This window comes from Calonectris borealis, chromosome 1, assembly GCF_964195595.1.
Source record: "Calonectris borealis chromosome 1, bCalBor7.hap1.2, whole genome shotgun sequence".
NCBI classification, from domain to species: Eukaryota; Metazoa; Chordata; class Aves; order Procellariiformes; family Procellariidae; genus Calonectris; species Calonectris borealis.
The window spans coordinates 25,302,181-25,328,760 of NC_134312.1; the positions used below are offsets into that span (position 1 = coordinate 25,302,181).

Below are 26,580 nucleotides of genomic sequence, written 5' to 3' on the forward strand. Positions count from 1 at the left end.
TCCAGGCCTATGACAACTGTGATCTAACGGAGGTAGACAGAGACTGTTCCTTCAGGTGAATGTATATTTAGAAAATATAAGGCATGGGTATATTGAATCCCTCTGCTCAGCTTCTCCAGATCTTTCTTCTTCCTAGCCTTGGGCATTTGTACATGTTGGTATACAGTGCATGTATCAATGGGCCCTAAGGAAGTGCAATTATAGCTATCTCGTCACTACACAAAAACAGACCTGATACCCATTTTAAGGAGCTTATGTACGAATGTTAGACAAGGGGCCCACACCAAAGGAAAAGAAAGCTGTGCAGAGATTGGTCAAAATAACATCACTAGTCTGGCTTCTCTGCAGCTAAAGAAATTTGAGGGGTTTGAAGAATCAGCTGAAGATGTGGTCTTGTACTATTAATGGCTTTGCAGAAGAAAAGGGTTATAAGGAGGAGATGAGAGAATGATGGAGGGACTGACGCTGACGGTAATCCTTTTACTAGGCAGTATCTTTGTACATTTCTAGTTCACATTGCTCTTGCCTAGAAAAGTGTTTTAATTATTTTTCTCACACTTGTTTTGTAGTGTTTTAAATGAGATTTCCACCCTGGAAGCAATTGCTGAAAATGGTAAGCAACATGACCAAGATATAACTAACATTTCATCTTTTAAGTCTGTGTTTTCACTTGAGCAGACTGTATTCTCTAGTTCCTGGGTTTTGCTGTAATACTACTATTTAAAGGTTTTCTTTTCCCCCAGCTATGGTACTTATAATCTGTCAATTATCATAGTGCTGAAGTACTGAGTGTCTGATTCAAAATTCACTGAAATGGATACAGCTCTGTGACCTGAAATGAAATGATAATTCACCTCTGCTTCAGGCACGGGCCTTTGCTCATGCTCTGAGATCCTCCCAGTTCAGAGTACGAACCTGTATCTCCGTGCAGCTCGTTCTGCCTCCTCGGATCTCACCTCGTGCACCGGCAGCTGGAGGTGTCAGGCCCACCCGGCAGTTCGAAGGTCTTGAGCTCAACAGAGGGTGTCTGAATGAATAAGAAATGTTTTTCTAATCTTTGTGGAACGGTACTGATGCCCTTTGCAGCCTTTAATTTTAGAGTCTTTTATTGGTTTTGCAGGTATTAAAGACTACTTGTTAAAGTTGAATCTCTCCATATAACACTATTATAAAACTTTTCTTGCCTAGCATCTGGCTGAAAAAGAGATGCCATACACCAAAGAGGCACTGAGAGGCATCTGGCTTTTTGCAGGGTTTTCGCTTACTCCTCTAAATTAGAGATCGAGTTACAAAGTCTGCAAATCACTGTAGTGGTAGTTTCAGGGACATACATTGTAGTGTAGTGTAGTGTAGTGGGCTGATAATTGAACACTGTCCTTAATGCCTATGACTGTTTCTGCCCAGAGCTAGGGGTGTAAAATCAGAAGCAGATTTGAAAATCAGGGGAAAATACCTTACTACTGTAATCAGTGGTGTGTCCTTTTCTCTTTGTTTTTGCACTACCCCAAAGTGAGTGTGGTTTTTATACTCAACTAAGCAGCTGGATTTCCATCTCTGAATTGCAGAGGAGTTGTTTAGTTCTCTTTTCTTGCCCCCAGAGCACATTAGATAGCAAAAGCCTTGGCTTAATGTTGGTCTTGTCTGAACAGCTTTTTCTTTATGGGACATTTTTTTCATTAGCTGCACAAACTCAAGAATAAGCTTCCCAAAGCCCGTCTCAGGCCACTTTGTTTTGGAACAGCAAAGTTAACGGGGGACCTGTGGGATGATGGAGGAATAGGCTATACCAACTTTCCAGGTAGTCTCAACTAGCTGTTACCAGGAAAAAGGTGTGTGGATCAGGGAAGATGTGCCACTTCGTATGGCCAAGTGCAAAATCTGCACTTAGTATTCTGTGTCTCAGCTGTGCTCTAGAAAAGTGGGAGTGTGGGCTGAATCCTCACCTTCTGGTTTATTTGCCGAAGCAGCCACTCAACGCATTGCTGAAAAAAAACTGGAAATAACATCAGCAGAAAGTTTTTAGTCAAATGGAAGTTACTGAGCCACAGTTCCTTAAAATTATCCCACTGAAGGTCTGTGCAGCAGGGAGAGAGTCATTCCAAAAGGAATAGGTAAGTGTTCCAAACACAGTCTTCCAAGTCATGCAACCTGGGCTCCAGCAGGTCTAGGTGTCTAGGTACTGTTTGCAGCACAACCACAGTCACGTGCCAAATACTGCTGTCGGGAGACCCTTCAAGGTCAGAACTGCTTGCAAGGTCATGAGTTACTGGTGTTTGTTACTGAGGGACTGCTGCTAGATCTACCTGTGTAAGCAACAAAAATTAATATTTTTCACATACCTGCAACATGACAAGAGAATTGTTAACCCATAAATACTGCTTGTAAATTTTTTTTTGCAGTATCAACAGTAAACCCGTAGAAAAACATTGCAGACCTGTAGCAGGCTGCCTAAAAGTTCACAAAGCCTCTTACGTTTGTCACAGCAACTTCTTTCCTTTCCGCTGTAGAGGGTTTTAAAATCTGGTGTAATCGGAGAAACCCCTCCTGCTGTTTTACTCACTGCAGACAGGAAGCTCTGTAAGACAGAACAAATGGGCTCAGATTCTGCCCAAGGGAAATGTGCTGTTCTGAAATATCTAGAAGCTGGAGTAAGCAGAGGTTTTTAGCACGTTATTAAAATCAGGCTCATTACGAAATCCAAACTGGAATTCAGAATCCAAATCTGCTCAAGTTTCAGGGGATTCAGACTTACTGTTTTCTTTATGCTTCTTTTCAGTATTTCTTCTTTCTTTCTTTTGCATGAGGTAGCATTTGACATTATTACTCGGTTTTTGCCTAAATGTTTCTCTGCTCAGGAGAAGGTTGCATTCTTTCATGTCAGTCTTACCTGCTGGATTCATCATATCTCAAAATCAATGGCAAAGCTGCCTATCACTCCAATTGCATAAGAAGAGGCTCTTTAATTGTTATTGCACGTACTCCTTTTTCCACTTTGATTCTCAGTGCATTCCTCTTCCCGCTCTTTCTCTTCTCTCCCATTTTTCCCCCTCTCATCTTGCTCTTTTCTGTTCTTTCTCTCTTGTTTTACTCTTCCTTTCTTTTCACTTTTCTCCTTCCAGAACATTTCTTCTCAGTTCATTTCTTCCATCCCTTCCATCCATGTGTAAAATCACACAAAGAAATTAAGGTAGATTAGAAATTAATAATAGGACTAATCCTGCACTCCCTGGTGAAATTCAAGGGATGTGTCTCCCATGAGTTAGAGAGGTTTAATCCTTCCACCAGGGCATAGATGCAGGCAGTTATGCTAATCGGAAGGTGTTAGCCTAGACAAACTGCTTTACATTCATAGATCTACGTAGTGTTTTCTTAATCCATGCTATCTAAATTAAAAAAAAAACACTTCAGTAGAACCACTCTAAAATCACTCTAACATCAATATCACCATCTGGAGATGCCTCTTGTTCCATTAAAGAGCGAGCCCAAGATGACAAATGTTCCCATGTAGGCATGTAATTTAGGTGCTTTAAAATACGGTGGACAATCTGGGCCCTTTTCCTTGGAGAATTTATAAATACTTAATAAGGAAGGTAGAGTTTTGATCACAGGCAAACAAAGATCTGTTTCAACTCTGTTGTTATAAGGGTGTTCACAGCAGCTTCTCTGAATGAAGGAATTGCCTCTAGAATCTTCCCAAAGGCAAGAGTTATAGATGTTATTGGTAACTATAGTTACATGTAGCTCGTTACTGAAGTGAAATGCAAATAACGTGTTATTTCAGAAAGCAATCAGTTGCTTTAATGAAAGAAAAAACAAAGACAGTCTATGCATTTTTCTATGTATTATTTTTTCTTCTGCAAATTTTAGCTGACGTTGCTGAGATTTTCCAGTGAGTTGCACTCTGTGCATATAGAATACAAAATTTACATTATGTAATGCCTTGGACCTCCATACCCCATATAATTACACTAGTAGTATATAAGCAGTTGTTTTTCTGAGTAAGTCCGTTTCTTATAGTAGATTGTTTTAGCAATAATTTTTTAGAAGGAAAATTTACATAGCTATGATTCTTGACTGATATAAGGAAATCAATTTGGTTAAAACCCTGCAGAAAAACCAATGCTTGCATTTTTACAAAAGCTAAACATTTTACTTAGCCAGGAGACCATAATTACTGTAAATAGAAGAAGTTAAAAAGGATAATAATATAAGCTCCACTTATATATTTCCAGTATATGAAAATTAAATACAATTTCTGTAAAGTATAACCTCGAAATCTGAAAGCCTGTATGTCCGGGCTATAAAATATCCATTCACCAGACTGGTACATGAATGAGAAGTGGGAAGGCGCTGAAACAGTAAATGTGAGTCTGCTTGCTTATTTCTCTATCAGTCCCAGAACTAATAATGGTTCTTGATTCACAACTATTAGGCTCCTTATCATAAGCAGATGTTAACATTTCTGCATACAGCTTGAAAACATTTATCAGTTGTATTTGTCACAACTGCCTGTGGTTTCAGAACTAAAGGAGGATCTTCTGTAGAGGCATCTTTGGACCTCTTTGAAGGGTCCTCTCTTCCTTACTTGGCTTTTCCTTCCTTTTCCAGAAATATGCCACCATATTTCTCCTTTGGCCTCCACTGTAGTCAACAGCAAAATTTTCCATATCCTGTTGAGGGTGCAGAATCAGGCTTTAAATCCAGTGAAGCAAAAAGGAATATTGCTGCCAATATTATTTATATCATGCCCCAAGCACTACATTTGGAGTATTGTTTCTCAGTGATTGGTTCTGTGTACTTTGTAATTCAGAGAATAATACTACTTAAGCTTTATTATTTTCATCTCTTAAGAAATTTCTTCTGCTCTTGCTTTTAATTGCCCAGAGTTCAACCTTTCAGGTATTGTTTCTATGGTATTTACTTTTCTGTTTAAAAATCAGCCCTTTTCTGAACTGTTGTAATGTGTTTGTTTTGTATTGTTTCACTGCAATTGTGCATTTTTCAAGACACTGAACATGTCTTATCCCATTTGTACCTATTGACATATAAATGTTATGAGCACCTAAATTGCTTAAATAAACTAAATAAGCTTAAACATTTAGCTCATTACTTCTCCAACTGCTCTAGGATTTTAGCTTTCTCAGCTTACAGAGTTTGTTAAATTATACATGTTTCTATCTACAGACAAAATAATTGGAACACTGACCATGGATCTGCAGGAACGAGGGATTCATTTTTCAGTAATTTATACTGCAATGAGACCTTCAAGGGTGAGTAATCTTCAGTGCCTACAACTGTCAAATTTTTGGCATCTAACAACTTAATGTTTACAGAGGAACACTGTAGATTATTTTCAAGATTACACAAGCAAGCAATCTGTATTACATGAAGTTTTGAGCAGAAATGATTGCATGAATTTTCATGTGCGATAGCTATATCACATAACTATTGAAGTTTTACTATTCTAGGAGACCATAACTCTGCCATTGTCTTTAGAACTTACTATTATTTTTAAGGACTGTAATTTTAGATTTTTTTCCATTTGACTCTAATGGTTTTATAGTAAGTTCTACAGGGAACCTTATCGAGCTTCTCAGTGTGGCTGGTCAGTAAAGGGGAAGTGTTGTTAATTAAATGAAGGCTACTAATGTATCCATTTTTAAATTAATGAGTTTGATTCCTTTTAGTCAATACTTGGTATTTACAACCGGAAGGTAAAGTTTTCACCCTTGCTGATAGTCAGAACATCATTTATAGATCACATCATATTATGTTAGCAGTAAGTAGCAATGCAGAATAGTTATTTATGCAGTTACCTGTTTTGTCCGACATACAGGTTGTAATCAGGAAATATTCAAATTTTAATTTTATTGCAAAAACAGTCATGCCTTGAAGAAAAAACAATACAGTTCCCACTAGGAAGAGAGGCATATGAGGAATGGGCTGTATCCTAAAAATCAGCAACTTTGAAAGAAACATATCTATCTGTTCCAGTGGTAACACATCTGAGCTCCTAATACGATGCTTAGTTTAATTTGAATTTTAATTCAAACTCAAGATAATGTTATTTGAAAATACAGAAGATATAATTTCCTTGGTTTAGGCAACAGGAAAGCCATTAATGGGATTGTCTAAATCTAGTGTGAGCACTACAGACAGGATCTTGAGAAGCTGGAGGATTTTCGGGCGGGAACACTAAGAAAAATTTGCAACTGTTCTTAACACAAGAACAATACCTAGAAAACCTGTTTTAAATGGGATGGAAAGAAGTCCCTTTTGCTTATCCAAAAGAAGAATGAGAGGCAACTTGACTGCACTTCATAAATGTTCTTTAAGCCAAAAGTGATGAGCACCCCAAAGGTGTTCTGTGTTCGATCAGAAATGATCTGGGTTTTTGCAGGGAGGTAGGATCTTGAACCTCTGCCTACCCAACAAGATGATCAGAATACTCCCTTCACACTCTAGGAAAAAGGCTAGTTCTACTGAAGAAAAACAAGAACTTTCTTCAATAATCCACCCTGTGAAATTCATTTCCAGAGACTGGGTTTTGAAGACCAGAGTTAAAATAACAAGACAGAGCAGTATGAGGAAGCTCACATTGATACTCTCTGTGCTGTGTGTTTCTTGTGGTAAAGGAGAGGACATGAGTCCAAGACTTTTGATCTGCCTTTTTTGCAAATACTGCATTATTTCTTTTAACAAAGATCTAAAATAAAAATAAAAATTATTTAGTTATTGTGGCTCTTTACTATTTGAAATCAAAGGAACATGGGCATTCTTAGCTTCAAATTGCATTTAGAACAATTGGAATGAAAAATGTTTTTAATTAACGAAAGAACTGGTGTCAAGAGAAGGACTTTTTCGAGCAATTTTAAAAGTTTGTTGAATTTTAAATCTATGCATATTTCAACAGGCTTTCTAAATTAAAGTGACTTAGTTTGAGCAACTGGAGCACTTTTAAATAATTAAGGCAATGTATTTTAAGATGTTCTGCATTTTTAAAAAGTAAGCAATTTAACCTTTTCTTAATTCTTTAAATTCAATGCCATATAAAACGATTTGAAGCATTTTTTTTCCCCCCAATATAACTTTAAATTATTTCAATGCATTCAAGGTTATCAGCTTCTGTACAGAGCTAGAAAAGGCAAAATGGAAACTACCTTTGAGGGTTCATCAGTTTGTACATTTGCATGTAACCTCTTCCTAGTATGTATTGCATACCTTTGGCTATGCTTGAACTACAGATGATGTGAACTGTTTTGTAACCTTAAGTTAAAGGATTGAATCACTTTGCTTAAACTATAAAGACTATATTCCATGATCTAGAAGTTACAGGGTCACTCCCCAGTGATAATCAAGATCACTGTATATAAGAAGTGAAAAGCTTTGATCATATGGGAAAAGAGTTTACATTACTTAGTACATTTGAAAATCAATAGCAATCATTCAGTATGAAAGATTTGCATTTACTCATTTGACTTTTTCTCATTGATGAAGGAAATGAGCTTTAAGCATGACACACACACACAAAAAAAAGACAGATCAGATAATTTAATTTTATGCAATGAATCTCCCAAACACTGGGGCTATGAGATTCTTCTTTCCCGATAGCTATACCTCCTTTCTGTTGGGCAGTTAATGGCTTCATAGCATCATCTTGTTACATTTGATCATTCTTCCATTGCCTCAAGCAGAGAAAAATAAATGTGAGAAATGCATATATTGGAAAAGATTCCAGACTGGTATTGGCTTCACAGAATGTGAATTAATGAGACAGAAAGAAAAACTCCCCTATGATTGAATCTATTTTCTGATTTGATGAGAAAGAGCTGTTTAGTTTAGTCATTGCAGCCACAGATGCCTTTATCAGTTAATAGCCCCAATGCACGATGGAGATTTATTCAGGCTGGTTCTTGTTCTGTTCCAGCTTCAGAATTTGAAGCTAGGACACAGAATTAAGACCCTGAAACAGAGGCTGTTTGGTGACCTACATGAAATGATTTCACTAGCCAGTTGATGATTCCTCTGGATATCCCATTGTGTCGTAAAAGAGCTGCCTTCCTCCAACAAGGCAACTGCCATGTCTTGCAACTCTTGTTCTAAAATGCTTTGCCTTCAAGGTCTGGCTGACTTGGGCTGACATTGAGAGAGTGATTTGTATCACCTAATTCTGGGCAAGTGAAGTGTAAATGTCTTCATCTACAATGAAGTCATCAATGACAGTTCTCTTTACAATCAAGGGTTTTTTAGGGTATAATCCTTCTGACCTACTTTGTAGATGACTGCTGCAGCATGAGATGAAACTCACCCTTCATAATCTCCTTTGTCTCTGATAGCCATAAAGACAGTCCTCACGCTTAGGTCAGATGTCAACATATACATTTAGTCAGACAACTTTCACGCAACATTTCTCATCTTCTTTTCCATTAAAAACCACAAACTTACCCCAAGAATTGAGGAGACTCCTGCCAAGACCTTTCGTCCTCTATGAAACTCATTTGATAGCTTACTTTTCTTCAGGAGAATCAAACCCCTCTGCAGTCTTTGTTCCACCCTTGCATCAGGAGTTCTTATGAATATATGAATTTCTGTATTCTTGGGAGCTATGATCACAGTCACCCCTCCTACTTGTGCTTGCTGCTAATTAGTTTTTTTGGCTTGTGGTTATAATGCTTAATTTTACCTGTGCTGTTGGAATTGGAGAGGTTAAAAAGGCTGCAGTGATTGAAAGATAGATATGCCTCAAATCATAAATCTCATCATGTTTCCCATCCTTTAGATCCTCATGGTGTCCATGTCACATTTTTACAAGCTTGCTTCTGAAACTTCTGCAAGACAGTTTTATAGTTGTTATCTCTTCCCAGTTAGATTGAATCCTGAGGAACCACATATTGCCAAAAGGAGATTGATGACTACTTCCCAGCCAATATTCATTTTGCTGACTCCACTTTTTACAGATGCATTGTGAAGTGCTGTTTAAGCCTTCTTTACTGCCTCCACATTTTCAGAGAGTTTCAGCTACCGTGGACTTTTGACTGCTTCATTCTGCAAGCTATCTGCTTTAGTTGGTGTTTTAAGTGTGTTGAGTCTTTGATCCCACTCAGAGACAAGCAATATGAATTATAGGAACTTCATTCAGCCATAAGTAACATGGCCATCTGCAGCACAAGTGGTGGCATTTGATTCTTAAAAAGTGTCTCTGGAAAGTACCGATCCTCAGGTGCTATTGATGTGCACCCCAGCTCAAAAGAGTATGAAAAGGCTTTATCTTTGACAAGTGTTTGTGGTTGCATTTTCTTTGTTTCTGCCTTCCACCTAATGCATTTTAAAAAATGCATTACATTTTGCGGTGCTGCATCTTCCACTTATATCCAGCTCCTCTCTTTTTTGTTGACTATGTCATGGTTTGACCCCACTTAACAACTAAGTCCCACACAGCCGCTCGCTCACTCCCTCTGCAGTGGGATGGGGGAGAGAATCGGAAAGGTAAAAGTGAGAAAACTCGTGGGTTGAGATAAAGACAGTTTAATAGGGAAAGCAAAAGCCGCACACACAAGCAAAGCAAAACAAGGAATTAATTCACTGCTTCCCACCGGCAGGCAGGTGTTCAGCCATCTCCAGGAAAGCAGGGCTCCATCACACGTAACCGTTACTTGGGAAGACAAACGCCATCACTCCAAACGTTACAGTGCTTGTAAAAGAAGAAACTGCAGGAATTCCTCATCCTTTGCTCCTCTCCTCTCCCCACTTAAAGAATTTCATTATAATAAAAAATAAATTTTAACCTGTAGATGAAGAATATGAACTTAATTATTTCCTAGCTAACTCAGGGGTTTTTTTACTCACTAGAGGTAGAGTCTTTTTAAATAATTACAAAAGAACCGCTTAAGGCTGGTTGAAGCCAGTTATGTGTCACTCTAGAGGAAAAAAAAATGAACAAACATTTAGCCAAATTAGCTTGGAAATTGAATGCTAAGGTTGTGAGAAATGCTTGCTAGCAATTCTGTAAGATTCATTCCATCTGTCAGTGGGGAATTCAGGGAAATAACTGAAAACTAGTGTTTTACCTTTAACCCTGGACTTTGCACTAGGGCATTTAGATTCACTTACTTTAAATATTTTTGCAACTTCAACTTTCATTTTATATTTATGTTTTTTTATATATATGCTTATTGACTTCACTGGGAAATGAAGGGCAGCATGGAACTAAACTATTCTTCTTATCTGATCAGAACAATATTTTTATTTTCAGTTGCTAACTAACTTTTTAAGGCATAGATGAAACCTGTACAGGTGTTCCATATACACCAAATTAGAAAGTTGTATTTATTTTGCATTTAAAACTAAGGATCAGGAAAACTGGGGGAGGGATGGTGGAGAGGACAGAGGATGAATTCTGTCTTAGGAGAAAACAGAAATTGGTAAAATGCAAGTTTGAAAATTGCAAATACAGTCATATTTAGACAGAGGTCATAAACATAATAATTCAGATAAAAATTAAGATATAAGGCTAAAATAGGATAGAATAGATGGAATGTGTAACTGTAAACAAACATATTGATATGGCATGTTGGTAGGTATGCTAAAAACTTTCTGGAAGGAAAATGCCAAGGTAAAAAATTTATTAGAGTGACAGAATAGATCTGTAAAGGACTGCTCTTGTATCTTAAAGGAAGATTGGATTCAAGAAGACAAAGATAAGTATTCTGGGAATTCTAGAATCTTATTCTAGGGACAGAGTCTTTGAAGACTGAGGCCGAACATAGCATCCAAGTGATATGACTTTAACCTAAAGATTGAAAGGATCCATGTATCTGTGATTTGGTGAATTGCCCTGTAAGCTCCACTAATTATGTTGACTGACACTGTTTGCAGATGGAATGCAAACTGTTTAAATGCAACATATTAAAAGCCCAAACTATATGTCAAAAAGCATTTTTGAAAGACCGCTTCTTTCCCCTCACCGTCCTCCCCACATGAAAACATCCCAAACTGTGTCATAATTAAACAACAGAGTGAAGGAGGTGAGGCTATTAAAAGTAATAAACCCATGCTTCAAAAAGCAAAGCCCTGTATGCATACAGAAAAGTAAGAGGAATATAAATTCTTGCAATTTCAGTGCAAAATCATATGGCAGACTTAAAGAGATTCAGAGGAATAATGTGCAAAAGACAATAAAAACACATTAGACAAGAATTCTTTCAGAGAGCATTGGATCTAATAAAAAAGAGGAATTCAGAAAAATGAGTGACAACACAAAGCCAAATGAGTCTGTGTGTTGATTATCTCTGTGGTGGAACATACAGAAGTTCTCACTTTAAAGATTTTTTCAGTAATCATCGAGCCTCAAAAACTTTTGCTGATACTGAGGTGGTAGTAGAAGAGATTTCAGAATAAATCAGTAAAATGAATATTATCATATCACCAACGTCAGAAAATTTTCACCTAAGTTTTAACTAAAATAAGATAAGAAACTGCCCAACTATCAATTGTCATGATTTCTAATGTACAACTTACAAATTATAATTTATATATGTATATATAAAAATTATTAATTAGTTTGGCCTTAACTCCAGAGCAGCAGGAAGTGGCAAGTGTGACATGGGGTTTGAAAAGAGGCTCCATATCTCTGGAGAAATAGAACCAGGAAACCTATCTTCTCTACTGACAGAATCGGTTGAAACTAAAGTAGTAAATATGTGGACATATGAAGAAAATACAATATGGATTCGGTGTTCTTTGAGAGGCATAAAATACATAAGTAAAAGCGATCCTGTTGCTACAGTAAAAAAGGTAAAAAAGTGAAATTATTTTTGGGCAGAAATAAAAAAAATAAAGGTAGGAAACAAGGGATAAAAATAAAGGATTGGTGCTTACAGAGGAGAGTAATTACCAGTGGAATTCCCTGGGTATTGATGTTGATACCTGCGCTGTTCAACAGAGTCTTTGTCAGTATGGAAAGGGGGCTGAAATCCAAAGGTGCCAAAGTTTGCTGATGTACTGACAAGCTGAAGAAACCACTCACAGCACTGCGTTACTGGGTGATAAAATTACAGATGAAATCCAGTATGAAGGAAAGTAACGCACATAAGGAAAACCTTAAATATACATATTACACTGTGGTGAGTGGTTGCTATTTCTCAGAAGAGAGATTATGGTGCGAGTTTGGGTAGATCTCTTGGAACATCCCAGCAGTCAGCAGTGGGATGAATAAGCGAGCAGAGTGTTGGAAAGGAGAAGGGCAAAGCAGCAAGCGTCAATTAGTTCACTAAGCCTTTGGTAAGTGCAAGTCAGCCAGTGGAATAGTGTGTGTGATTCTGGCCACCCCATCTCCAAAGGGACTGTCGTGGTTTAACCCCAGCCAGCAGCTAAGCCCCACACAGCTGCTCGCTCACTCCCCCCTGGTGGGAATTGGAAGGATAAAAGTGAGAAAACTCGTGGGTTGAGATAAAGACAGTTTAATAGGGAAAGCAAAAGCCATGTGCACAAGCAAAGTGAACCAAGGAATTAATTCCTTACTTCCCATGGGCAGGCAGGTGTTCAGCCATCTCCAGGAAAGCAGGGCTCCATCACGCTAATGGTTACTTGGGAAGACAAAGGCCATCACTCCGAATGTCCCCCGCTTCCTTCTTATTCCCCCAGCTTTATATGCTGAGCATGACGTCATATGGTATGGAACATCCCTTTGGTCAGTTGGGGTCAGCTGTCCCAGCTGTGTCCCCTCCCAACTTCTTGTGCATCCCCTGCCTTCTCGCTGGTGGGGTGGGGTGAAAGGCAGAAAAGGCCTTGACCCTGTGTCAGCACTGCTCAGCAGTAACTAAAACATCCCTGTGTTATCAACACTGTTTTCAACAGAAATCCAAAACATAGCCCCGTACTAGCTACTATGGGGAAAATTAACTCTCTCCCAGCCAAAGCCAGCACATTCTGACAACTAAAACATCAGTGTGTTACCAACATTATTCTCATCCTAAATCCAAAGCACAGCACTATACCAGCTACTGGGAAGAAAATTAACTCTATCCCAGCCAAAACCAGCACAGGGTTACAGTAGAGCTATGAGATTAAAATATTTTAGCTAGGAAAAGTGACAATTCAAGAGGGAAATAATAAATAAAAACACCAATATCATGGATGAGCCAAACAGAAAATAATTACTCACTGTCTCTGGCCAGTATTCACAATTATCACCAATCACAGACCATAACACCGGAATTCAGAAGCACCAGATCCATTTAAAAAAACCAAAATAAACTATTTTTGGGTGACAAAAGTGCATGGATTTCAGTGATTTGGTGAACTAATAAAAGAAAGATAGGAAGGAAAGATGGAAGGAAGATCCTATTACACGTGTTCATTTGAATGCAACCTTCAGCTCTGAAGGTTTCTAACCCAAAGATTACAGAAATCAGGGAGGGCATCCTGGGACAAGTATTGTTTGTATTTTCCCTTTTCTTATTTTTAGCTGCCAGTTACTATCAGTAGCACTGGCAGCGAGCTAGGTGGACCTTTGGTCTCACACAGTTTAGCTGGTCTTGTGTGTTGGCAGTGGAAGGCTGGGATATTGACATAGCATTTCTCTGGGACAGGAATGTGAAATGTAATATGTAACTTATTTAACTAAAGGCCATGAGCCAGAAGAGGCAGCCAACAGACTAAACAAAGCTCCACTAAAGGAAGCTCACGGACTTTCCTCCTCCTGCTCGCCTATCAGGTTGTAGAATTGCCACTTTTGAAAATGAAGACAATTGCCACATCAAAAAAAAGTCTGCTGCATGTAAATCATTGTTCTGCTGGCAACCAGGAAATCCATAACAAAAACTGATTGTGTCAGCTGGAAATCAGATACATAGCACCCCAAGCTTGGTGCAGTTTTCCCTACTTTCAGTGTAGTGAAACAGGTTGGATTCTCAAGATCCCTGTAATTAAGGATTTGCAAGTTTCCTCTGGGAACTGTGAATCCTTTCCCCATTCATTGCTGCTGGTGAGCAAAGAGACTTGTGTCTTCAGCACCTTCTCCATACACCAAAGCCCATAGGCATGATCTTTTTCAGAGGCAGACATATATTCCCATTTTGGGGAAGCAAAGGCTTAAAAACTGTAATTGATCCCGTCCACCCAGAGGATCACAGCATATGTGTCTCCTCCCAACATGTCCCTAGGGCTGAAGACCCAGGAGCTCAGTGCTGTGTGGCTCCTGCACGTGGTCAAAGCAGCCTTGCCCTAAACATCTACCTGCAGTATTTCTTATCTTCCTTCCCTTTGTAGGAAATTAAATGAATAAAGCTGGTAAAAGAACCAGCTGGTGCAACCACAGGGGTGCCCCATGCACTGGCAAAAGAATTTGATTTCTAGTGCAGCCTCCGTTGTCTGTGCTGAAGGCATAGCCGTTAGAGGAACAAAGACACACTTTACCAACACATGGCATCAGAATTTGCCAATAATCGGTAAAATACAGATCCCTGATCCTGTGAAGTTTTAGTGCATCCAATCTGTAACACAGTTAAGACTAGTTAGAAGAAACCTGGATTATTTCATTTTAGTTTCAACTGGCATATCATATTCTACCTTTCTTTTCACTTTAGGAAATAATTTATTCACTCTATGTAGTGCCACAATATGTTTCAATTTTAGAAATTCCATGTTTTGTGGTAAGAAGACATTTTGTTGCGCAGTTCTAGATCTACCATATTTGTGCATGTAGTGGTTGTGTTTTTGTCTGCTTTCTGACTCTTACCTTGCCTGTGATCCCCTGAAGCATCAGACTCAGTTCAAAGCCATCAGCTAATGATTTTCTGCCATTTGAAACAGAAAAGAGGGGCCATCATTATTCATACACAGCCACTGTGCATATGCAGCCATTAAACCATAAATACAGCATACATGCCTCTAAAATTAGGATAGAGGATGATAATTTTTTGTGTCATTTTCAAGCATATTTATTACTTTAGCAGAGAAATATACCTTTGCTTTAGTGAGGACAGTTCTATTGAAACATTCTCTCTAAAAGTTATTTTTATTAAATCCTATAGGCTTTTCCGTAAAAATTCGTTAACCTGGAATTGCATGCAAGCTTCTATTCACAAAGACTGCACATCAGAGCTTTAGCAGACAAAGCTAAGAATTAGGCCAGGGTGTTAATAAAATGTTGACAGACTGTTACGGGAGTGTTTGTGTATTGAAATACAGATCTTATTTCTTTCTGAGGACCATATTACCCCATCCCTTGTAGCTAACAACTTTAAATTGAATCAGATTTCAGACACCTAACATATGGTATCTTTCTTTTTAGAAAGTTGTCAAATTAGAAAATTAACTGCTTACAGAAACTTGTGGTGCTAATATCTTTAAAGGAAGTGGCCCGGTACAGTCAGATCCCTGTGCAGTCACCCGTGTTAGCACCAGCCAAACTACAGCAGACCCAGAGGCAATGGTGGGAGGGCTCTGGGACTCACCAGTGGGCCCCCGGACTGTTAGCCCGGTGAGGTACTGGGATGCTGTAAGAGAAGAGGCAAATTTGCCCAACACGAGATTGACAAGGCTTCGTTTCTTCTGGAATCCAACCTAGTATCACAGCACTGTACTGATGCATGTAGGCTTACCAGCTCACTCCAACCTAGCATGGGAATCTATTATCGGGCTGTTATATGATATATGTCCTTAGTGTCCCTGGTAGGCACACCCCCAGTAAAAAAAAAGGCAAGAAACCTATCCTTTTCCTGCTAAAATGCTACAAGCCTCTTCTAAATTTGTTAATGGAAGCATTGCTGTAAAAGCCATACATAAAGTGGTGCCTGACATCAAATTTGATACTACATATTTTGTTCTTGTTCTGTCCTTGTCATTTTACTAAGCCCTCAATGTTTACAATTTTATTGAAAAACTGCAGCGGTTCTTCTGTGATGGGATTTCTGGTTTAGCCCAAATGATTCACAGATAGATATTTAATGAAACATAAAAAGTATCATTCTACATTTTAGTGCACTACAGTATGAAAGTTAAACCCAAGTGTTCTAACAGCTAGATATCTCTGCCTCTGGGGCTTTCCGCCGAATCACTTGCAAAATCCTGGAACAGAATAAGGAGGGTTTCTTGCCTTACGTTGAGCAGAACTATTGCAAGGTGAATGTTAGATCCCCCTTTACCTCCTCACTGTTGAAAACTCCTTCCTCCTCCCCAGTACATGATTTCCTTATGACCCTAATGATATTCCTTGCCACTGCTCCACAATTTTTCTCAAGATCCGAACTGCCAGCAGGAGCAACTGATTGTGGTTGAACCAAATCCCCAGCCAGGCTTGCCATTACCTGGCAAGGGAAGCTTGGCTATGGGGTAGGAACAGCAACAGGCATCTGATTGCTAACGCAGTCCCACAGGAGTGCTGGAAGGAAGTTGGTCTTTGTTTTCTAATACCCCTCACCTTATAAAGTTCAGTTTTTCAAAGTTTAATATCAAAGCATCATGACAAGGGTCAGTAATGACCAGCCACAGAGGTGGCAGTTACACCTAATTGCTGGCAAAGGTTGCATGCTTTGGTCTCATTTTGTTTCAGTTGATGGGCTAGCAACTGGCAGCAGATGAAGGAAATTATGAAATTGAGATTGGTGACATTGGCTGAGGTATGTTAACTGGAAGGGTTAACTAGGCTTTGGTGGAAATACATTTATTTTGAGACAAACTTGGAAGGGGAAAAAAGGTTTATCGAGAAAAGAAAGCATGGTAATCTCCTTCAAAAGTGCATGGATTTTATTTCTAATATTAGCTTTGTCTAGACTTTCTGATGTGCTTTTCATTTATATATGTACCTTTTAGCTTACACACACTACTGTCAGAAAAATTAAGTGGATACTGAGTGCAAGAAAGCAGAGTAGAAGGTAAGCACCTTTTTATTGATTTTCTGTGAAAAAAATGCTTGTTTAACTTTAACTTCCCTGTCAAAGAGATGCAGTTTGCTAGTATAATTGGCCTTTGCCTTTTGATTCAGCAAAACTAGGAAGACAGAGCCAGAGTCCCCTCACAAGCTCCTGCAGTGCAAGTTCTGACGTTCTCTGTTTTCTCCAAAAGAGTTGTCACACACAGATGGAGATGCTGAAAGCAAAGAATGGTGTTGTCACATTGAACACAGTATTTTTACAGGGAGAATCTGACCATTTGAAAAACATACTGGTATTTAGACTGTCATTTATTACAGATAGACCTGAGGAATTGTAAGAATGATGTGCAACTTTTTAAAGTTAAAAATCAATTTCCTTGAAGTATCAATAAAAAATTTAAGTGTAATATGTGATGCTATAATCCTGTCCCCACCTCTTTCTTCAAGTTAAGAAAAATGGAGACAGGCCCCCCAGTTTTGCAGATTAGTCCTCCAAAGTGCTGTGGGATCAAAATATTAAGTGGAGGGAGGGAGACTTTTACAGATCTTCAGATTTAATTAAAAATTCCCCTGTGACTAGCCTATGTCTGGGACAAACAGTGCTGGCAACTCTCCCGGCACTGCGAGTAACATATTTTGGCCACTGTCTGCATTTTTCAATTAGGTGACCCACCAGACCCCTATCTAACCTCAGTCCAACCCTCACTACATAGCTGTTTCATTGCAGCAGAGGCTCCTCATCCTTTCTCACATCTCCCTTGGCAACTTGGATTCCACATATGGACATAAGACAGTGGGGAAAAGCCTGTTGGAGTGGGTATTCCCCTTAGCAGTCTAAAAATGATGTCAAATCTGTAGGTGCTTTTATCTTTATGGCAGAATTGCCTGAAACAGGGCCCAAAATCTAATGTTAAAGCTGGGGAGATTGGCATCAGTGAATACTCCTTGAATGATACACCTGGTAGATTCCTTTCAGGATTAATTCTGGTTTACAATGCAAGCTCTTAATACTATGTTTATTTCTCTTTTGTATATTAGATTGAAAAATCTGGTTAGCTAAAAGGATGTAAATGAGTTTTAACAATCTGGTAGATGATCAAGACATGGTTTTCATTGGAATAATTGTATTTGGGTTATTTGTCCTAAGTGAAATTTAAGGTGGAGAATTAAGTGTAGCAGCTCCTTCCAGTGCTACTCTACCTTATACATATTCTGTTTTACTTTCTAAAATCAAGATCTTTTTATAGGCCAATTGCTGCTCTTCCTTAAGTTAGCTGAAAATGTTTGGTATAAAAATCCGTTAAAAGTTGGAGCCAGAAAATAACAGACAATATCATAATTTTCTTCAGAAAATTGAGACTACTGAGGCATTTATGGATGTTCTTGTATGTCCCATACATGCAAAAATTCCTTGCCTCATTTTAAGGCCTTTCAAGCAGAATGATTATCACAAGTGCTGCATCACAGCACCTTCCTCTGCTCTGGGTTCTGTCACTTGCATGGTCCCTGCTAACTCACTCATCTCTGCACCATATTCAGTTGCACAGAGTAGTCACATTCTCTGTAAATGACAGTCAAGAGATCTCTTATACAGCCCAGAGCTGCAAAAGGACAGGCCTGTGAAGAAACACCTCTAGCCATAAACATACGAGCTGATACTGCAGATTGTGTTTACTCAAGCCATTGAACTGAGCAGTATAATAAATATTGCAGTTTTATTGTCCCTTCTAACAGAAGATCTCCAAGTGCTTGGTCATGACTTGGGTACTCGCCACAAGTCATAACAGTACTATCAATTATAAAAGAGAACATCATCTTTTACAGTGAGATCATTATCTCTTACAGTGAGACTTTAACATTGACTTTAACATTTGTGTCCCAGCCTTGCTTTTGTGAAAAATCCCGGGAGATGCAGAACACCAGGTAAGAGCTGAGTGTCACAGCCCCCGAGCCATTTGGCTTGCTGGTAGAATTATGCATGGTTGGACAGGGAAGCCATCAGATGATAATGTGAGCCAGTACGCTTGGTCATATATCCTGCAGGGCACTAAAATGATAGTAATCATTGTTAATAAATGATTGCTATTGATGTAATGTACCTCATTTCTGTGCATTCTTTTTCCTCTGCTTTATCAGAATATTAATAAAGAAGGGAAAAAGAGGTGAAGGATTCCTCTGGGCAAAATGTCATGCTCTTGACATTTATTCTGATGTCTGGTTAGGCTTACAGTTGCTTTACAAATGTGCAAAATAGCATAGAATTCACTTCAGTGTGATAGCAAGCAGTGGCCTAATGACTCCCCTACCAGCTGCTGAAGTGGAAGTGAAAAGGCGAAAGTATAGTGTTAAGAAGGAGAACATTTTCTGGAAGTTTAATTTCCATTTTTTATGAGGAGTCCATTCCAGTTTCAGCAATCCTAAATCCAGCTTAATCCTGCTTTGAAAACATTTTTCTTTGTGTGTGCTTTTAAGTATGACCACTTTAAGCTCCTTCTCTCGGTCCTCTTGTAAATGCCCTCAGATCTGCCTTCTCCATCTGGATCTACCTGAAGATCCATGCAGTCAGCAGGGAAAAGAATGAGATTTCTGAGAAATTCTCCACTTCTGAGTATATTTCCACTCTACTCTTTCTGTATGTGTGTATGTGTGAATGCACATGTGTATGTGAGCAATACAGGTATCCAAGTCCATACTTATGCCAAGTATTGTCATAGTTCCATTATGCATGGATTTTGAATTAGATGATCCTTATTTTAAAGCATCTTTCTCTCTTTGCTTATAACTTAGAACAAATTTTCTATTTTGTGTTTCACTGAAGAGAAGCGCGTTACATACCTGCTTGCTTTTTCTGCGTAGACTGGTGATTCTGGTCAGTGTAAAGTTTCTACTTTGGAAAAAAATCATTGATGTTGACAAAAATTGATTTTTCTAAATGACGTTTCTAAATTTTTCTGAATCTACTCAATGCACATTTTTACCTGCTTTGTTTCACTTGAAAGCTGTATTGTCGCTTTACCTCATGCTGTTTGCATTGAAGAGAATTAATGTGGAATGAAAGAACAGTTTCAGAAATTGAATTCTGGTTCTGATAACACCTGCAAGTGCAATTACTTGGGATTTGTGCAGTCTTTAGATATGTAAGTTTTACTGTATTATTATGCAAGTTATAAAATTTCAGGTGATTTAGTATGAACAGAAATTTCAAATTTGAAAAACTGCCTTGAAGTTGTGACAACCTACCACCTTGAATGAGATAGGTAAATGAGCAAGAAAGGTGTATTCAAATGAGATTCTGGTCGTTCCTGATAAGCTAAGCATCTCCACTGGAAGTGTTTGGGGGATTCTGAGTATAACCAGGTCACTCTACAAACATTCCTGGTGGAAAATGCAGTTCAAACATCCTCTGGGTTCAGTTGCAGCAGAGCAGAAATTTTGTCTCTGTCAGTTTTAGTTATAAAGAATGAAAGTCAAAATTAGTTGCAGGTAGGTAAGATCCTTTGCAACAGAGCACAAAAGACTGTAGTTGCTGCATCAAAGCTTGCATTTGAATTTGAACTCACTCGGAATTTTGTGCTGCTCCAAACCAGTGTTTTTTTTCAGTACTATGCCTAATTTCATGTCTTTGTAGGTGATGGAGAGATAGTATCTCATGGTTCACATTTTGTACCGATAAGTTAATTCAAACAATGGGAGTTGGAAAAAGGAGTAGGTAAAATATGTGTAGTTCACTTAGTAGGGAGGAAAATACATCCTAACAATATTGGGCTTCTGTATCTTTTGAAAACTAGGTATCTAGGCTTTGACCATTGTGATGAAGAAGCCTTCCTTATCCTGCATCCTACTCAGGTCATGCTGAGATCTAGATCTGTAGGTGATTTAGGACAGAATCACACAGAATCACAAATAATTGAGGTTGGAAGTGACCTTGGGAGGTCATCTAGTCCAACCTCTCTGCTCAAGCAGGGCACCCTAGAGCCAGTTGTCCACTACCGTGTCCAGTTGGATTTTGAACATCTCCGAGGATGGAGACTCCACAACTGCTTTGGGCAACCTGTGCCAGTGCTTGGTCACCCTCACAGTAAAAAAAGTGTTTCCTAACGTTCAGACAGAATCTCCTGTGTTTCATTTTGTGCCCATTGCCTCTGGTCCTGTCACTGGGCACCACTGAAAAGAGACTGGCTCCACCTTCTGGTAATTATACACATTCATGAGATCCCCTTCTTGAGCCATCTCTTTTCCAGGCTAAACAGTCCTAGCTCTCTCAACCTCTCCTCATAGGAGAGATGCTCCAGACCCTTCCTCATCCTTGTGACCCTTTGTTGGACTCTCTACAGTATCTCCATATCTCTCTTGTACTGAGGATCCCAGCACTGGACCCAGCACTCCAGGTGTGGCCCCACCAGTGCTGAGTAGAGGGGAAAGATCACCCACCTTCGACCTGCTGGCAATACTTTGTCTAATGCAGCCCAGGATATCATTAGCCTCCTTTGCCACATTGCTGGCTCATGTTCAACTTAGTGTCCACCAGGATCCCCACGTCCTTTTCCGCAAAGCTGTTTTCTAGCCAGTTGTGCCCCAGTGTGTACTGGTGCCAAGGGCAGGACTTTGCACTTCCCCTTGTCGAACTGCATGAGGTCCCTGTCGGTCCATTTCTTCAGCCTGCGGACATCCCTCTGGATGGCAGCACAACCCTCTGGCGTATCAGAGGATGAGTCCAGGACAAATCCAGTCTCCTCAACAGAACAGAGGGAGACTGCTTGAGGTTTATATGGAATGCAAGATTCACCAAATCTAGGGCCAACATTGAAATTATATTTTAAGATGGTCTAGAGGGGAAGAAAAAGCCAAAACCCGCAAAACATTAGAAATCATAAAAATGTAAACAGCTCAAACTCTCAAAAATAGAGATAATTGGTAGCTCTTCGCTTAACGTTCTAGATTTCGACATCTCAAAGCACTGTTATGCTACAGTCTTGCACCAACAGATGAATGAAATAAGTGTAATCAAATACATTCTTTCTGCTTGCTGTACATGTGATTTTATAAACTTGACACTGCAAAGAACATCTTTGTGGTTATAGCAATTCTAATGCTTGCATTTCAAATTTTTGACCTTTAGCAGTGAGATACAAGCAGCCATTGCCTGCATCACAGATTTGTGGTACAGTACCTTTCAGAAAAACTGATGTATCAGCAGGGGTGGTAGTGATGCTGTCCATAGTGAGGCCATGATGCTACATCTGTTAGAAAACATGGCCTGTTTGAGTGGGAAGGAAACTGAAATGGTAATTTCAGAAAAAGGATTTGAAATGTGCTGATATTTGGTGGAATGTGAGTGCTGGAGCGTGTCCAGAGGAGGGCAACGAAGGTGGTGAGGGTCTGGAGAACAAGTCTTATACGGAGCTGCTGAGGAAACTGGGACTGTTTAGTCTGGAAGAGGCTGAGGGGAGACCTTATCGCGCTCTACAACTACCTGAAAGGAGGTTGTAGCGAGGTGGGTGTTGGTCTCTTCTCCCAAGTAACTAGCGATAAGATGAGAGGAAATGGCCTCAAGTTGCGCCAAGGGAGGTTTAGGCTGGACATCAGGAGAAATTTCTTTACTGAAAGAGCGGTCAGGCCTTGGAACAGGCTGCCCAGGGAAGTGGTTGAGTCTCCATCCCTGGAAGTATTTAAAAGACGTGTAGATGAGGCGCTTAGGGACATGGTTTAGTGGGCATGGTGGTGTTGGGTTGATGGTTGGACTCGATGATCTTAGAGGTCTTTTCAACCTTAATGATTCTATGATTCTATGATTGTGATGTGCCACAGCCAAACCCCAGCAAGCAGCATGATCTGCCATTCGGCTGGGAGCAGCACCCCTGCGCTCAGCACACGGCAGCTTCCTAGCGTCATTTTTAAATGATATCTTGCAAAAAAAGATTGTAAAGATTCCTGTTAAAGTGAATTGAGAAAATTCAAGTGTACAGTCAACTTGGTATCCTGTCAAAAGAATTACTGATGGTACATTATGGGTAGATGCAGTTCAAGCTACCAAAACCAAAATCTAGTTCAGATAGCAGGCATTTGTCTGTGGGGTGCTATGGTAGCAGTTGCAGTGCCTGCCCTCCCCTCCTCAGACATTACACCTCATAATTCAGGCCATCACAAGTGACCCAAAAGGATTCTTTGACCTCCCCTTTCACAATGTATTTTGTGCTTTTGTCTATACCTGCATGCCCTAAATATTTTTTAGGCTTTTTTCTGCATTTGTGAAGTTTAATACTATTAAGCAATATCTGGTTCTTACACTGTACTTTTATTTTAATAGTAGCTAAGATTTTTATGTAGTTTTGTGATTCCAACAACTGGTTCAATCGTGTTGTGACTAAATTTGGAAAAATTACCATTTGCCATCTAAGTACGGTATATACAGAGAACGCACTGTAGTGCACAGTACAGTATGGAGGCAGGGACTAGGCTAAGATACAACCTACAAAGAGAAAAGGAGTCGACCCTTCTCCCTCCTCTCCTCTCTCCTTAAAAATACAGAAAGACCTTCCCTTTCCCCTACCTGTTACAATAAGAGCAACAACTTCACAGAGAAAATGTGGTCATAGATCCATACTGTTAGAAATGAAAAGGAGCAACAAGCACCACCAGGACGGTCTTCTTATTCTTGATGTGCACACCTAAACTTAGCAATAAAAAAGTCAAGAAGCACAAGATTGAAAAAGAAGGCATAACCATCTGTTGAACTGATATCCAAAATTCCCACATTGAAACTAGTGTTAAATGTAGCCTGTTTCTATGGTTCATTACCATTCATCGTTTCAGCCAATGAAAATTTTATTTTCCCAGTATTTTCTATTTTTCTTGTATGTGTTTGCAACCATTCGATTTATATTTGTTTGTAATTTCAAATATATAAAATGGCCCCAAATCTTTTTTCTTGTCTCTAGCCATTCTATTTTGGAGCAGCCAACAAAACCTCAGCAACAACAACAAAACAAATGAATAATTTTGGATGTAAGGTCTGTTTGCTTTGAAAAAGATCAGTATGTTGGTGCATGCAAATGTTGCCAGATCAGCTGTCTTTCTCCTTTCCAAAGAGATTATTCTGAATTAGGAGGCTTGCAAAACAGATCAAAGGGAAGAATTTTGTCCAGGCTACTTCTATTGCAGGTTCAGTTAGTAATTACAGTGTTCAGTTCTGGTCTGGGACAAGGTAAATGGCACCCTTTCTTTTCTGTATCTTATTTAATCAGGTCTTGTGATTGTTCGCTCATATCTGACACCAAAAATGTCATTGATAAATCCAGAGGAACAAGACAGTGACTCACACATCCCATGGTTCAGATTAGGTAAAGGTGAAGGGGGTACTAAACAACAGAATAAAATATGATTTAATGATTGACAACACTGCCACTATGGATTGTTCCTAAATAACCTAATTTGATTTACAAGAATTCAATGTAAATATAATCCATTTCTCAAGGAAGTATCTTGTGATTTATAGTTTAGCATGAAATATATGGCATGGGGAGAATGATTTTAATTGAGTAAGCTCATGTTTGTGCATCAACAAAAGAATAAGAAAATGTGCCTGAAACAGAGAGGCAGGGATGTGCTGGGGGAGCTCTCAGCTTCCCACTGCAGGTCAGCCGAAGGAGTGACTGCCCACTCCAGTGGGTCCCAGGTTGGGCTGTTTCAGAGATCCTCCTTCCAGCCTCAAGTCCAAATTTTCTCAAATCTCAGTGAGGTAATGCTTTCTGATTTCGAATGTGCTAAATTACCTCACCCACACGTAACTTATAGAAATGCATCTTCAGGCTGAAGGAATAAATATACAGGCCAGTAATTGTTTGGGGGACATTTCTCCAGAGAACTGATACTTTCAGGCTCCCATTTGGTGTAGTCATCCTGCCTGCCTATAGCTGTGCAAGTAAGGACTCGCTGGGCTGCACAGCCCATGACTGCCTGTTATTTTCAGCCACAAATATGACTGAAACAAAGCCCGATTTTAGAAATGTGTTTGGCAAGCTGTATTTCCTCCCTTCTTCAGCATAGGTAAATTTGTTAAAACAGGTTTAATCATGGGAAACTAGTGGATTTCTTAGTCCCTGACATCCCTTCTTGACAGGCAAACGCTCTTTCTGTTCTTGTGCTTTTTCAGAGACAAAAGGGAATCTTTATGTGAAAGCCTCACGACAAAGTACTGGCAGCAAAGCAATAGAAATAAAGCTGTAGTCTCATGATTATATTCTAATAGCTTTCTTTTTATTTTAAGATACTTAAACCTAATCTCCCAAGTTAGCCCAATCACAGTCTCCAATGAAACCTTGTTTTCAGCTATTAGCAGGTGGTTTTTAAAGTCCTCTTTAGATGATATGCAGGGCCCACATGGTGAAGTCAATTGTTAGACAGGATATAATTTAGACTTCAGCTCTTCCTCTCAGTTTGAAATAAAATGATTACATTTCAGGAGAGCCTAAGGGAAGGTTAAAAGTTTTATATCAAAAGTTGAATATTTTCTTTTGTTGTACACTCTTCTTTTAAAGAAAATTGTATTCATTTAAAATAATGCATGTTCTGATGTATTTGAAAAGGCACTACTCTGAATTAAAAAGAAATTCATAAAGTATGCATGTATGGGAGAGGAAGATTGCAATCTTCATTTGAGCGTTTAGTCAAAGGTTTTTAACTCAGCCCATTCTGCTTTGTTCGTAAAATGAGGTATCTGCAAAGATGCGTTGTAAATAACAGATGGCCCATAGCGTTTAGAGAGCAGCGGTTAAGGTGACAAAATCTTCTGGGGCTCCTCTCCACAGGCAGGTTATAAAACGATATTATAGCCTCTGCTCCAGACTGGAAAATGGTCCTTGCCTGTCTTTAAACACGTTAAAAGTGGTTCCAGGCAATAGCTCCACCTAATTATAGTTCTGGTAACCCCACATTACCTTCTGGTAATGTGATGCCTCTCATTTCTTGTATCCCAAAGTTATCCAAAGGCAGAGGCCACTTGTAGAATATAAAGTTGTAAAGCTGAAATGGGTCTTAAAAATAGATGAATAGCCCAGATATGAACAAAGTAAAAAGTGAAGAGTAAGATATGAACAACAGGATTGTTATCATCTGATAAGGTCAGCTAGCTTTTATCGTTGGTATCAATGGGACTGTTTTACTAAGGATGCCCTGGGCACATTTGTAAAAAAGCATTAACTATTAAAGGGAATTCCTGGAAACCTCCCAAGAGCAAATGTATATATGCAGTGAAGTCTCTTGTAGGAGTTCACCACATCAGCCAAATGAGCATAGATCTTCTTTTTTCCAGAAATCATCCTAAGAGTCTAAATATAACACTGCTGTACTTAAGTAGCCTGCTTTCATGCCTGTTAAAATGAAGAGTGCAAAAACCGTTATTGTTACTAAGGAGGGTGGTCACTGAACAGGCAAATTAAAGTTTTCTTGTGATTTTATTGCAGAAAAAAAGTTAAATTCTTTCAGTATATTCTTCTGTAAAAAAAAAATAAATTTTTTACCTGTTAGCACTAATGCATACTACTATCTTAAGGCAGCATTAACAACATGGTTTTACGTTCATTTGCCTAATATCAGTGGTGCTTGTTTTCACATGTGGACACCTGACTATGGGAACCTAGGTTAACATCACCTCATTAGCCTCCATATTGCCAATTAAATAGACAGACAATAATAAATATTGAAGTTGG

At 39.1% G+C, this 26,580-nt stretch overlaps 1 protein-coding gene across 1 annotated transcript in view; it reads left to right on the forward strand.

Moving 5' to 3' along the window:
- Positions 1-26,580, forward strand: part of ATP6AP1 (ATPase H+ transporting accessory protein 1) — a 55,452-nt gene that overhangs the window by 14,776 nt on the left and 14,096 nt on the right. The window contains exons 5-6 of the mRNA XM_075150810.1: positions 570-613; positions 5,185-5,270. Coding sequence (XP_075006911.1) covers positions 570-613; positions 5,185-5,270 — 130 coding nt within the window. The remainder of the gene's footprint in view (positions 1-569; positions 614-5,184; positions 5,271-26,580) is intronic.